The sequence below is a fragment of the Tachyglossus aculeatus genome, chromosome 2, assembly GCF_015852505.1.
Source record: "Tachyglossus aculeatus isolate mTacAcu1 chromosome 2, mTacAcu1.pri, whole genome shotgun sequence".
Lineage (NCBI taxonomy): Eukaryota > Metazoa > Chordata > Mammalia > Monotremata > Tachyglossidae > Tachyglossus > Tachyglossus aculeatus.
This window is the reverse complement of record NC_052067.1, coordinates 62,506,989-62,522,297: the sequence shown is the minus strand read 5'-3', so window position 1 is coordinate 62,522,297 and position 15,309 is coordinate 62,506,989. Positions and strand designations below refer to the sequence as shown.

Genomic DNA, 15,309 nt, shown 5'->3' with positions numbered 1-15,309 from the left:
CTAATATGTACCATCATTATTATTATTACTAGACAATCAGGTTGGACACAGGCCCCATCCCTCGTGGGGCTCATAGTCTAACTTATAGGAAGAACAGATTCTTGATTCTCATTTTATGGACAAGGAAACAGGCACAGAGAAGTCAAGTGACTTGCTCGACAACAACATAACAGGTAGGGAAATGGCAGAGCCGGAGGCAGCAGCAGGTAAAAATCAAGTAGGGGAAAGGTGTGTGCCTCATCAGCAGTCCCAAGGCCTAGCATAATCACTTAACCATTGTGATTATCGGCTGCTTGTTGAACATTCATTTTACTCAGTCTCATACACAATCTAGATCAGAAAGCTGGAAGTCCTTGACTGGGTAATTCAACACACCGTCCTGGGATATGTGTGCAGTCATATTCTGATTTCACTTATCTACATGTGAAATGTGGCAATCTGAGTAATGCATAAAGGTAAGATACAGTATAGGTCTATCTTAGGCTGGAGACTGTGTATATAAATCACAGTATTATTATTTATCATTCAGTGGTATTTATTAAAAGCTTACTGTATGCAGATCACTGTACTAAGCACTTGGGAGAGCACCATTAAATAATTAGCAGGCATGTTTCATTATAAGTTTGACTGACCAGCCTTCTAGACTCTGGTGGTTATCAATCAGTGGTATTTATTGAGCACTTACTCTGTACAGAGCACTGTACTAAGTGCTTGGGAGAGTACAATAGATCATCACAAACATTCCCTGCTCACAACCATTGATTACTGATGCCTGTTTACTTGTATTGATGTCTGTCTGCCCCATCTCTAGACTGTGAGCTCCTAGTGGGCAGGGACTGTCTCACTTTATTGCTGTACTGTACTTTCCCAAGTGCTTACCATAATGCTTTACACATGGTAAGCACTCAATATATACGATTGAATGATGATATTTGTTAAGCGCTTACTATGTGACAAGCACTGTTCCAAGTGCTGCGTGACTGACTGTGGGGGGTGGTGGAAGTGTTCCGGCTGGGTGAGCCGTGTGGAATTCGTGGAGGAGGAAAGGGAGCAGGCCAAGTGGTCCACGGGGAGCTCCTGGAAATAGGGCAAGGCGTTAACCCAGCCGGGCCTGGCCCGGGATTTGTGCTGAGGAGCCGAACAGTTGCGGGAGCACGAGCAGGATCAGGAGCACAGGCAGGGGCACGAACAGGAACACTAGTAGGAGCACAGGCAGGGACACGGGCAGAAGCACGAGAAAGAGCAGGAGCACGAGGACGGGCAGGGGCGGAGTCGGGGGAGGGTTTGGGTCGCGGGGCGGGCAAGACCGAGCAGTAGCCGCCGCGGCTCCGCGCCCACGGCCCCGGAGGAGGAGGAAGAGGAGGACCCGGCGACCTCAGCCTCCGCTCCGCCCCGCCCCGTCCCAGGCACCGCCCAGAGAGGCCCGGGCCAGATCCCGATCCCGGCGGCGATCCGGAGGAGGAGGGGAAGCGGGGCTCGGCGCCGCCATGGCCACGGCCACGAAGGTGAGGAGGGGGCGGCGGGGGCTGGGACCTGGAGGGGCCGCCCCCCATCCCCCCTTTCCCTTTCCCCGGGACCCCCGCACCCTCTGCCTTGCCCCGGGCCTGCGGCCCTTAGCGGGGGTCGAGGGGCCGGGAGCCTGGATCCACCCCAAGGACCACCCCCCCTTTCCTCCTTCCCAGGGGAGGGGGCTTCGGGAGCCGGGGATCAGAGGGTCTCCTCGCCCAGGCCTGCCTGGGGAGGAGTCACCGGACGACCTCTCCCTTCTGCTTTTTTTAAAAAAATTACTTTTAAAAAAGCATTTTAAGGCGTAAGCAGCACGTGAAATTCCTTCTGCCGGAGGGAGTCGCTCCCCCTCCCCCTCCCCCGACCGCAGGCCACTTTGACCAAATTTTTGCCCCAGGACGGGAGGAAATCGTTCCCTGCTTTCCTGCAAGCCAGCTCATACCCTGAGTTCCCCCCTGTCCGGGGATGCCCCTCAACTTTTCTCCTCGCGCAAAGTTGGGTGCAGTCCTAGGTTCCTGGGTTTTGGGGTTTTTTTTTTCCATTGTCTTCATTCAGGTCTTGAGTACTCCGCGGTTTTCTTTAATGGTGCTTTTAAAACACTTATTAGATGCCAGATACTGTACTAAGCGACGGGGTAGGTACGAGCTAATCGGGTTGGACACTGGGCGTGCCCCACATGGGGCTCACAGACTCCCCTTTTTTCATGGTTTTTGTTTAGGGCTATGTGCCAGGCACTGTCCTAAGCGCTGGGGTAGGTATACGCTAATCAGGTTGGACACAGTCCATGCCCCACATGGGGCTCACAGACTCCCCTTTTATGGTATTTATTTAGTGCTTACTATGTGCCAGGCATTGTACCAAGCGCTGGGGTAGAGAAAAGCTAATCAGGTTGGACACAGTCCATGTCCCACATGAGGCTCACAGTTTTTTTTAATGGTATTTTTCTAACCGCTTACATGTGCTAGGCACTGTACAAAGTGCTGGGGTAGATACAAGCTAATGAAGTTGGACACAGACCATGCCCCAATGGGGCTCACGGCCTCCCCGTTTTTCATGGTATTTGTTTAGTGCTTACTACGTGCCAGTCACTGTACTAGGAGTAGGGGTAGATACGGGCTAATCAGGCGTGTTTCACATGAGGCTCACAATCTTTTTTTTTTATTTTATGGTATTAAGCGCTTACTGTGTGCCAGGCACTGGATTAAGCGCTGGGTTAGATACAAGATAATCAGGTTGGGCTCAGTCTTAATCCTCATTTTACAGATGAGGAACTGAGGCACAGAGAAGTGAAGTGACTTGCCCAAGATCACACAGCAGACAAGGGGCAGAGCTGGGATTAGAACCCAGGTCCTCTGACTTTCAGACCCTTGCTCTTTCTACTAGAGCATGTTGTTGCTTTAGGTTTGTAGGCGTGTTTTCAGGATGAATGAGGTATAAGGAAGGAATTGAGCACGGTTGGTATTTTTATACATTGGATTATACTGGGAATGAGGGAGAGGATATAGGGCCTTAATTCAGACTTTAATTGATATTTTCCTTAAGTCTTGCTTGCTTTCTTCTTCATACTTTTGAAATCAGTAGTTAACAGGGGCAGGTCCATTTTGCGATCAAACTGACGGTAAACTCGGTCTTAATCTTCACTTTTTCTGAGACAGATCTAGGCAGTCGCAGTGCCTTTTTCTTAATGAAAGATATTCCTTTTGATGTAGTCTCATGAATGTGATCTTAGACTTTGTGGTAATTACGTAGTCTCTTGCCACACTTACTCTGTGGCATTCATTCGTCTAGTTTGGGGTTAGTGGTGGAATCTGGGTTTTTTTTTCTTTCTAATCAGTGAAAAAGGATGATACCAGTTTTGTTGTCAATTTACAAAATCAGAATCGTTTTGCTGATCATAATAAATTATCTTATTAACACTTGTTAGGTACGGTGTTCAGGAGCTGTGTGTCTACGTAGATGTGTTGACCCTATCGGAGAGGTTGTTATTGTAACCACTCTCACCACGCTGGCATTACAGTGGTGGATATGATCTATATCCAGCAGACTTGGACAGTCTGCCGGCTTTTCTGCTACACACGTGGGTTTTGTTGATTTTATTTTTTCATTAAAATCAATTTAAATTTCAAACAACTCAAAATTTGTAAAAGTGTTCTCAAGTAATAGTATTCAAAGTGTTAAAATACCACTGAATAGTAAGTATAACCTCTGCATGTAATTCAAAAGATGCGGGAATACAAAATACTAAATATTTGAGAAGAGTTTTGTTTAAATTACTCAGATCTCCTTGAGGGAGTTGTGACTATTGAGGGTAGAGAGTAGGTCAAACTTAATAAAAACAGTGGTGTAATAGAAGTCCTGCCAGTTTTGCAGTCAAATTTTGATTTTGATTTTTTTCTTCCTTAGGCTTAAAATGAATCTTTTTTTGTCATCAACAATATTTAGATTATTCAGGCCAAGTACTCGCCTGATCTAAAACCCCCATTTTTTTTAACACTTCCTATTAACACTTCCTATTTAACACTTCAACTTAAAAGGCAAATTCCATCAGTTTTAAATCTATTAATCTCAGTGCCACTTACCTTTTTTCCAAAGGTATTTAAGTTCTTACTATGTACCATAGTACATGTATGTACTATGTAGAGAAGCAGCATGGCTCAGTGGAAAGAGCATGGGCTTGGGAGTCAGAGGTCATGGGTTCTAATCCTGGCTCCACCACTTGTCAGCTCTGTGATTTTGGGCAAGCCACTTTACTTCTCTGTGCCTGTTACCTCATCTGTAAAATGGGGATTAAGACTGTGAGCCCCATGTTGGACAACCTCATCACCTTGTATCCACCCCAGTGCTTAGAACAGTGCTTTGCACAGAGTAAGCACTTAACAAATGCCATTATTATTATTACCTGACACCGTCCTAAGCACTGGGGTAGATGCAAGGTAATCAGGTTAGACACATTCCCTGTCACACATAGGGCTCCCAGTCTTAAATCCCCTTTTCTTTACAGATGAGGAAACTGAGGCCCAGGGAAGTTAAGAGCCCAAGGTCACACAGCAGGGAAGTGGCAGAGTTGGGATTAGAACCCAGGTCCTCTGACTTCCTGGCCCATGTTCGTTCTACTAGGCCAAGCTGTTTCTCCTGGCCTTATGTCTTGCTTGTATTGAAATATTTCTTCTTAGAAGAAAATGGCAACTCATGGTGTAGATCCTGAGTTTAAAAAATTTTTCACTTTGTTTTATACAAGGAAACGTGCTTCATTGACTTCCATTTTCACTTGTGGGGAAAACAAAGCCTCATGAATTCTTGAGCATACCCAGGAAATAGGTCTTTGCTTTTCCTACCTCAGTGTTTAGGAAGACTTTGACACTCCTTATGTGCTTTGTTTTGTCAAACTTTTTTGAGTTTTGAGGATGATGATGATGGCATTTATTAAGTGCTTACTATGTGCAAAGAACTGTTCTAAGAGCTGGGGAAACTACAAGGTGATTAGGTTGTCCCATGGGTGGTTCACAGTCAATCCCCATTTACAGATTAGGTAATTGAGGCACAGAGAAGTTAAGTGACTTGCCCAAAGTCACACAGCTGACAGTTGGCAGAGCTGGGATTTGAACCCATGACCACTGACTCCAAAGTTTTGTTTGTAATCAAGTCTCGAAGTTTGGGGGCAAGCAGAATTCTCAAACTAAAAACAACTCAAGGAAACAAAGAATGGTTGATTTTGTACTATCCTTTTTTAGTAGATCCATCAATGAAATTAATTGTAATAGTATTTGTGGTATTTAAGCACTTACTATGTGCCAGGCACTGTATTAAGTGCTGGGGTAGATACAGGCAAATCAGGTTGTACACATGGGGCTCACAGGCTTAATCCCCAATTTACAGAAGAGGAAATAAAGGTATAGAGAAGTAAAGTGACTTGCTCAAGGTCACACAGCAGATAAGTGGTGGAGTCAGCATTAGAACCCAGGTCCTTCTGACTCCAAGCCACCTGCTTTATCCACTAGTTCATGTTGCTTCTCTAATGCTCCCTAATGTTTTTTTTGTTAGGTATGTTTCTGTTGTGAACATATTAAGGGAAAAAAATGGCAAAACGATTGTCATCGCTCCTAAATTATTGTTTTGCTGACTTTTTTTATTCACCCCTTACAACTTCCTTTGCCCCTGCACAATTCAATCAATAGTGTCTGCGCTCCTATTTTGAGGATAGCACTGTACAAAGTTCAGTAGGACTGAGAAGATGCAGTTGCCAGCCTTGAGTAGTTTGCAGTTGAGTAGCAGTGGCAAAATAATAATCATGGCATTTGTTAAGCGCTTTCTATGTGCCATGCTCTGTTCTAAGCACTGAGGGTGTAAGGTTAGTTCATAGAGACTACAGCAGTATTGTTTGAACAAAGCCAGATCCTGGGAAGTAATGCCTCTTTTTTTATGTTTTTATGGTATTTGTTAAGCACTTATGTGCCAGGTACTGTACGGAGCACAAGATAATCTGGTTGGCTACAGGCCCTGTCTCATGCAGGGCTCACAACCCACATGCCAGGTACTGTACTGAGCACAAGATAATCAGGTTAGCTACAGGCCCTGTCTCATGCAGGGCTTGCAGCCTAAGTCCCCATTTTGCAAATGAAGTAACTGAGGCATGGATAAGTTAAGTGACTAACCCAAAGTCACACAGCAGACAAGTGGCGGACCAGGGATTAGAACCCAGGTCCTCTGACTCTCAGGCCTGTGCTCTTTCCACTAGGCTGCACTGCTTCTCATTAGTATTTTTTCAACTTACCTATGTCATGACCCAAAAAATCAAAGCCAGCGAGCTGGTAATGAATCAAGTGGAATTATTGCTAGCCTACAGAGGAGTATTTATTTTTGTTCTGCTGTTAAACAATGATAGCTGGGGGCGTCTATGTGGGCGCTCTGAGGAGAGGATCCTTCCGGGAGCAGCAAGGCCGTGCGGAGTGATGACGGGCAGGCCTCTTGGGAACGGAGTCCCAGGCGTCTATGGGGGCGCTCTGAGGAGAGGATCCTTCCGGGAGCAGCAAGGCCACGAGGTGTGATGGCGGGCGGACATCTCGGGAACGGCGGCACTCTGAGGACAGGATCCTTCCGGAATCCTCATTTTGCAGATTTGCAATCAATAGACGTCAGAAAATGCAACCGATTAAATGACCGATTGATTGTTGGAGGCCATGAACAAGATGAAACTCAGCGAAGCAACGTGGCCGAGTCGATAGAGGATGAACCTGGGAGTCAGAATTACCGGGATTCTCATCTCAGCTTTGCTACCTTTCTGCTGTGTGACCTTGGACAAATCTCTTCACTTCTCTGGGCTTCAGTTCCCTCATCTGTGAAATGGGGATTGAGACTGTGAGCCCCATTTTGGGACAGGGACTATGTCCAACATGATTAGCCTATATCGAATCCCAGGACTTAGTACAGTGCCTTGCATTTAACCCGTTGTTGGGTAGGGACTGTCTCTATATTTTTCCGACTTGTATTTCCCAAGCGCTTAGTACAGTGCTCTGCATACAGTATGTGCTCAATAAATACGATTGAATGAATAAGCGCATAACAGGTAACATCGATGAAAAAAAAGCTGAAACGCCGACCTGTTGACCCAGATGGTCACCAACAGCGAGTACCGTTAGGATTCTCCTGCTATGGGATCCCTGCAGACAAGTGCCATTACCGTATCCTCATCTCTGTGGAGAAGCAAAGACTGTGGGTACAAGCTGCTATGATCCGGTCCCCTGGGTACACTCCTCAGAGCAGTGGTGGCTTTATCTGAGGGGTCGGGTTCCCTATCTGGAAACCGGATCTCAGTGTCTACGGGAGAGTGGGGCTCCTCGCTGTCCCTCCGTGGCCACTGCATCCAGGAGTCCGAGGAGAGAGGGGGGACCAGCCCAGCCCCGAGCGGGTCAGGGCCCCCCCCCAGCCTCACGCTGGTCCGGTGAGAGTGATCAGGGGAGGGGAGGGACAGGGAGGGCCAATCAGGCTCATCGATGTGAGTGTGAGGGTCACTCTGGGAAAATGTTAACAATGTTAACATCTTCCTCCCTTCAAGGCCCTGCTGAGACCTCACCTCCTCCAGGAGGCCTTCCCAGACTGAGCCCCTTCCTTCCTTTCCCCCTCGTCCCCCTCTCCATCCCCCCATCTTACCTCCTTCCCTTCCCCACAGCACCTGTATATATGTATATATGGTTGTACATATTTATTACTCTATTTATTTATTTATTTATTTTACTTGTACATATCTATCCTATTTATTTTATTTTGTTGGTATGTTTGGTTTTGTTCTCTGTCTCCCCCTTTTGGACTGTGAGCCCACTGTTGGGTAGGGACTGTCTCTATGTGTTGCCAATTTGTACTTCCCAAGCGCTTAGTACAGTGCTCTGCACATAGTAAGCGCTCAATAAATACGATTGATGATGATGATGATAGCTTTTAGTGCAGACATGGTCACTTTGAGGGACAGGTCATTATGACATAATTTTGGTTTCTTTTCCTGTTTAATTTTTGGAATAGTTACTGCCAATGTGTTTTCTCCCCCCCTCCTTATCAACTGGCTTTCAGAGTAATGATTTCAGTTATCAAGTGGCTTTTCTCTATATTTAGTGCATGTGGATTGCGGAAAATCCTCTAAGGAACTCTTCTCATTGGAGTAATCCCATCAGTAGAGTGATGCTAAGTATTTGGATATGCTTAAGAAGGTGCTGCACTTCTAATTCGCTTAACTTGGTCATGATTTATTAAAGAACTTTATGAAAAAATATCAGGGTGTGATTAAAGAAAATTTAACTCATCATGGAAGAAAGATGACTAATTAGACTGTCTTGAAATTACTGTTGGTTTTTATGTGAATTCAAAAAAATCTTTTGGCCCATTTTTCTTATTTGTTTTTTCATTTGAAGACTCCAAACAGAAATGCTTCTGAGGCAGGTACAGCATGCTGTTAAATCCAGCAAAACAGAAGTCCTGTTTTGTTTTGTTTTCTGAATGATATTCTTGAAAAACAAAACAAAGTCTGTTTTCTCAGTTGTAGTCTGAGTAAAATTATGAATTGGCTTGCTTGATCAAGTCAAAACGGAACTGGTATTTTTTGGTTTCTTTAGTTGCATGAAGGAATAAACTCACATAATTTCCCTTCTAAAAAGCAATCTCCTCCATGATGCAGTCTTTGATGAATCTCTGCACCAGTCTGGTTACTCCTTTTTGTCAGCTCTCTGAAGTATTTTATCTATTTGGGTTTTCGCTTGTTGATTGATCGTTACCATTTATTTATATCTCTTCTCATATTTTAGTTAACTGCCCAATTTTATAAACACCTCATCGAGGACCAGACTCAGTATTGAGTAGTAATAATAATAATTGTATTGAGTGCTCATTATGTGCCGAGCACTGGGGAAGAGCCAATACAGTCAGAGCAGATCCAGGCTATGGCACAGTTCTTCCATAATGTGTGTTGTAACTCTGAAGTCAAGAATTAGCTAATACTCTTTAGACAACATGCTTCTGTTCACACAGCGTGCCATGCAGTTTTAGAAGAAATGGTTGTGTCAGTCAGTCGTACTTATTGAGTGCTTATTGTGTGCAGAGCACTGTACCAAGCACTTGGGAGAGTACAGTATAGCAGACACATTCCCTGCCCACAAAGAGCTTACAGTCTAGAGGGGCAGACACATTAATATAAATAAATTACAGATATGTACATAAGTGCTATGGGCCTGGGAGGGGGGATGAAGGAAGGGAGCAAGTCAGGCCCATGCAGAATGGAGAGGTAGAAGAGGAAAGGTGAACTTAGGCAGGGAATTCCTTTTAAAGGAGATGTGCCTTCAATAAGGCTTTGAAGGGAGGAAGAAGAATTGTCTATTGGATATGAGGAGGGAGGGTACCCTGTTCCAGGCCAGAGGCAGGACAGGAGGTCAGCTATGAGATCGAGATACAGTGAGGTTAGCATTAGAGGAGCAAAGTGTGTGGGCTGGGTTATAGTAGGAGAGTAGCAAGGTGAGGTAGGATGGGACAAGGCGATTGAGTGCTTTAAACCCAATGGTGGGGAGTTTCTGTTTGATGCGGAGGTGGGGGCATCTTGTCATTGTGCCTGTGACATAAGGCAAGTCTTCTAACAGGATTTATAAGACACATGTAATGCGCAGCTTATTCTAGAACTAAGTGGTCTTCTTTGAGCTGCACTTATGGATACTCGGAAAATACTGTTGATCCTCCTAGACTGTACATGTAGGAAGGAGAAGTCTAAGGTTTCAAACACTGTTTTGTTTATTTTGATCAATATGAAATTGAAGCAAATAAAATTCCAAGGTTCATCAATCAAAATACTAGGTAGGGATGTTGCCTTGTAGAATAGTTGATCAATAGCATTTATTGAGTGCTTATTGTGGGTAGAAAACTGTACCAAAGCACTTGGTTGAGGAAGTACAGCTGGTAGATAAGATCCCTGCCCTCATTTTTCTCGAGGGCTAGAGAGACAGGCATAAAAGTACATTTCAGGGACAGGGCAGCAGAGTATCAGGATGTGTACCAACGTGCTGGAAGAGTAACTAAGTGCTTAGCAGGTGAACCAAGTGAGGCAGTTTTGGGGAGAAAGGGATGCAGAGATGAGAGCTTTGTTAGAAAAGACTTCTTGGAGGAGGTGTGATTTTAGTAGGGATTTGAATATAGGGAGAGTGCTGGTATGTCTATATGTCATGGGGGATTCCTGGCAGGCGGCAGGGTGACAGGAAGGGGTTAAAGTTGAGAGAGGGAAAGTGAGGAGGTTGACATTAGAAGAGCTAAATGTGTGGAATGGGTTGTAGTAGAAGAGTAGTGAGAATAAGTAAAATAACAGGTTCATTCATTCAGTCATATTTGAGCGCTTACTGTGTGTAGGGTGCTGTACTAAGCGCTTGGGAAGTACAAGCTGACAACATATAGAGATGGTCCCTACCCAACAACGGGCTCATGGTCTAGAAGGGGGAAACAGATATCAAAACAAAACATGTAGACAGGTATCAAAACCAACAGAATAAATAGAATTATAGCTATATTCACATCATTAATAAAATAGAGTAGTAAATATGTACAAGTAAAATAGAGTAATAAATATGTACAAATATATACAAGTGCTGTGGGGAGGGGAAGGAGGGAGGGGAAGGAGGTAGGGCAGAGGGGAAGGCAATGGGGAGGAGGAAAGAAAAAGGGCTCAGTCTGGGAAGGCCTCTTGGAGGAGGTGAGCTCTCAGGGCTTTGAAGGGAGGAAGAGAGCTGGTTTGGAGGATGTGTGGAGGGAGGGCATTCCAGGTCAGGGGAAGGATGTGGGCCGGGGGTTGACGATGGAACAGGTGAGAACGAGGCACAGTGAGGAAGTTAGTGGCAGAGGAGCAGAGAGTGAGGGGTGTGCTGTAGAAGGAGAGAAGGGAGGTGAGGTAGGATGGGCGAAGTGATGGAGAGCCTTGAAGCTGAGAGTGAGGAGTTTTTGCTTGATTCGTAGGTTGACAGGCAACCACTGGAGATTTTTGAGATCCCATATAGCTCCTCCATTTCAAGTTTCAGATTACACTTTGAAACCAAAATGATAATTTGGTGTCATGGTTTTTTTCCCCCTACTTCTTTGTCTACAATCTGAAGTCACATGGTGTCTAGTTATTAGGAATTGTGATTGTGGTGTTCAGTAAATGATGGCATGGAAAATGATTCCATTTTTCTAAGCTATTTTTAAAATTTTACGATTGAGTCATATAAAGCGTCACTACCCACAGAAGTGGCCTTTAAAAGTCGTAGACTTAGTTCCTCAGTAAATGAGTCTGTGCTCTACTTTTCACTTCGTTATAATGGATGAAAACTTCTTTTACCAGCAGAATTTCAGGCACTCTATCCCAGTGTTAACCCATGAAACAATTTCATGGCTTTAGTTGTCATTCTTTTTTTTTTAATCATGCCTTCCAGTCACAAGTTTATTTTTGTTTATGAGTAATTGACATGTTTTACAAATGAAATTCCAGATATTTCATATTTAAAATAAATTTCCATTTAGTAATGAAGACTGAAAGCTAGATGGAGCCACATTTGACACTAAGGGCCACTCCTCCTTGGAAACACTCTCTATTCTTAGTTCCACCAACAGTTTTCCTCCTATCTCCCTGGCCATTTTCTCCTCAGTCTCTTTTACTGTTTTCCCTTCCTTTCCTTACCCCATTGTCAGCAGGGAACATGTCCAGTAACTCTGTTATATTGTACTTTCCGAAGTGCTTAATACAGTACTCTGCACACAGTAAGCTCAATAAATGCGATTGATAAGTGTGGTTGTTCTCCAAAGCTCTGTTCTGGGTCCGTTCCTCTTCTCATTTTATGCTTACTCTCTCAGGGATTTCTTCCTCTCCAATAGTTTCAGCTCCACAAAGATGACTCCAAAATTACTCTCATTAACCCTGTCGTCACTCATTAACCCTGTCGTCACTTCTTTTCTTCAGTCTTGCATTTCTCTTTGTCTGCAGGACAAGTACCTATGAATTTCTCACCAGCACCTTAATCTCAATATGCCTAAAACTGAACTCCATATATTCCCTCCTAAATCCTCTCCTGTTTTGTTTTAATGGTGTTTGTTAAAGTGCTTACTGAGTGTCAAGCACTGTTCTAAGTGCTGGTAATACAAGCTAATTAGGCCAGATACAGTCCCTATCCCCACATGGGGCTCACAGTTCTAAGTAGGAGGGAGAACAGGTATTGAATTCCCCATTTTGCAGTAGAGACAACTGAGACACAGAGAAGTTAAATGACTTGCCCAAGGTCACATACAGCAGGAAAGGGGCAGAGTGGGGATTAGAACCCAGGTCCTCAGGCTCCCAGACCTGTGATAAATCCACTACACTAAACTGCTTTCTCCACTTCACTTTCCCAGTCCAGTTGACTGTACCACCATTTCCCATGTTTCTGAAGCCAGCAACCGTGGCATTATCTTTGGCTGCTCTTTGAGCTGTCACAGTCAGTCCATTGCCAAGGCTTATTTGCTTTTCCTCCACATTGTTTCTCAGGTCTGCACCTTACTCTCTGTCCAAATGGCCACTATTCTAGTTGAGGCGCTTGTGATATCTCAGCTTAATTGTTAGCCATCTCATTGGTCTCCTTGCCTCCAGCTTCTATGGTCTATACGTCACTCTGCTATTCCTTTCTTATATATCTTTCTGAATGTCACGCCACATCGAAAACCTCAAACCATTACACGTTTCTCTCCACATCAAACTGATGACCACTGGCTTTAAGGCACTCCATTAACTGTCTCCCTCTTACTCCAGTCAGTAGAATTGGAAGAGCCCAATGGAACTGGTATACATGATTCCAGGCTCTTAAGAAGATTGCAAAACTAACCTTGACTTCACCGACACTGTCCTCACCTGGTTTTCCTCCTATCTCAGACTCTTTTTCACTTCCTCTGCCTCCCACCTGCTCTCTGAGGGGGATACCTCAATGCTCAGTCTGGGTCCCTTTTAACTCTCCAGCTACGTTGATCTCATGGCTTCAACTACCAAATCTATGTTGATGATTTCCAAATCTACCTCTCCAGGCCTGACCTCTCTCCTTCTTTGCAGATGTTTTTTTCTTCCTGCCTTCAGCATGTCACTTCCTTGGATGCTACAGCAACACCTTAAACTTAACATGTCCAAAACAAAACTCCCCATCATCCCACCTAGACCCTGTCCTCCCCCTGACTTTCCTTTCATTTCAGGAAAGTAAAAGGATAGTGAAGCAGTGTTGCCTAGTGGAAAGAACACGGGTTGGGAGTCAAAGGACCTGGCTTCTAATCCCGTCTCCACCACTTGTCTGCTTTGTGATCTTGGGCAAATCACTTAATTTCTTTGTGCTTCAGTTCCCTCATTTGCTGAATTGGGGATTCAATAATAATAATAATTAGGGTATTCGTTAAGAACTTACTATGTGCCAGGCAAATACATGACATCCCTCCTACTTAAACTGCGAATCCCATGTGGAGCTTGATTTATCTTGTCTAACCCTGTGCTTAGTACAGTGTTTGGCACATAGTAAGCATTTAACAAATGCCAAAATTATTATTATTATTACAGTAGACCGCACCACCTCCTTTATGTCCCTCAAGTCTTTAGGCTTGGCATTGTCTTCAACTCATCTCTCTCGTTCAACCCAAACATTTAATGTCACAAAATTCTATTGGTTCCACCATTTCCTCTTTATCCAGGCTGCTACTACAATGAATTACATGGATGCATCTACAATGCAAGAATTTCTTCATTAATATTACTTAAGACATTCAATCAGCTTCCTCTGTCCTACCTAACCTTGCCCATCTACTACAGACCAACCCATGCACTCCACCCTACTCTGTGCAGAATATCTTCCCTATCCCGTCACTAACCCCTTGCCCAAATTCTCCCTCAGGCCCAGAAATAATAATAATAATAACAATTATGGTATTTAAGTGCTTACCATGAGCCAAGAGCTGTTCTAGGTGCTGGGGTAGGTACAGGGTAATCAGGTTGTCCCATGTGAGGCTCACACTTTTAATCCCCATTTTACAAATGAGGTAACTGAGGCACAGAGAAGTTAAGTGACTCGCCCAAGGTCACAGCAGACAAGTGGCGGAGTCGGAATTAGAACCCACGTCCTCTGACTCCCAAGCCCCTGTTCTTTCCACTACGCCACGCTGCAAATCCCTACCCCTCTTTATCTGAAAGACCATACTCTTCCCTCCTTTAAATTAATTAATTAATAATGGTATTTGTTAAGCACTTACTATGTTAAGCACTCTTGTAAGGTCTGGGGGGGATACAGGGTGATCAGGTTGTCCCACGTGAGGCTCACAGTCTTAATCCCCATTTTACAGATGTGGTAACTGAGGCACAGAGAAGTTAAGTGGCTTGCCCAGGGTCACAAAACTGACAAGCCCCTTCCTTCCTCTCCCCCTCGTTCCCCTCTCCATCCCCCGCATCTTACCTCCTTCCCTTCCCCATAGCACCTGTATATATGTATATATGTTTGTACATATTTATTACTCTATTTTACTTGTACATATCTATTCTATTTATTTTATTTTGTTAGTATGTTTGGTTTTGTTCTCTGTCTCCCCCTTTTAGACTGTGAGCCCACTGTTGGGTAGGGACCGTCTCTATATGTTGCCAACTTGTACTTCCCAAGTGCTTAGTACAGTGCTCTGCACACAGTAAGCACTCAATAAATATGATTGATTGATTAAGTGGCGGAGTTGGGATTCGAACCCATGACTTCTGACTCCCAAGCCCGGGCTTTTTCCACTCTAAAGCCCTCCTAAAATCACATTTCTTCCAAGAGGCCTTCCTAGACTAAGCCCTTTATTTCCTGTATCTGCCCTCCCCTCAGCGTCAATTATGAACGTGGCTATGTACCCTTTAAGCAGTTTGATACTTACCCCAGACCATCAGTATTGCCGAATTGTACTTTCCAAGTGCTTAGTACAGTGCTCTGCACACAGTAAGTGCTCAATCAATATGATTGAATGAATGAAAAGTATTCTTCTACTCTACAATTTCCCCATCTCTAATCTATTTTAATGCTGTCTTCCCCTACAGACTGTAAGATCTTTGTGGACAGGGCTCGTCCTACCAACTCAGTTGTATTGTACTTTTCCAAGCACTTAGTACAGTGCTCCACACACTGAAGTGTTCAAGAAATAACATTGGTTGTGTTTCCAGATACCTAATTCCTTTATAGCACATCTGGCTGTTATCATAAATAGCAATGTTAAGACCATTTGTAAGTTGAGAAGGAATTTGAGTGCACAATATAATATGTAAATCTCAGTTTTAATGTAAGGGCT

General features: G+C 44.2%; 1 protein-coding gene across 1 annotated transcript in view; it reads left to right on the top strand.

The window, feature by feature from the left end:
- The first annotated feature begins 1,335 nt into the window (after nucleotides 1-1,335).
- Nucleotides 1,336-15,309, top strand: part of SNX9 (sorting nexin 9) — a 162,337-nt gene continuing 148,363 nt past the window's right edge. The window contains exon 1 of the mRNA XM_038766702.1: nucleotides 1,336-1,505. Coding sequence (XP_038622630.1) covers nucleotides 1,488-1,505 — 18 coding nt within the window. The 5' untranslated portion in view covers nucleotides 1,336-1,487. The remainder of the gene's footprint in view (nucleotides 1,506-15,309) is intronic.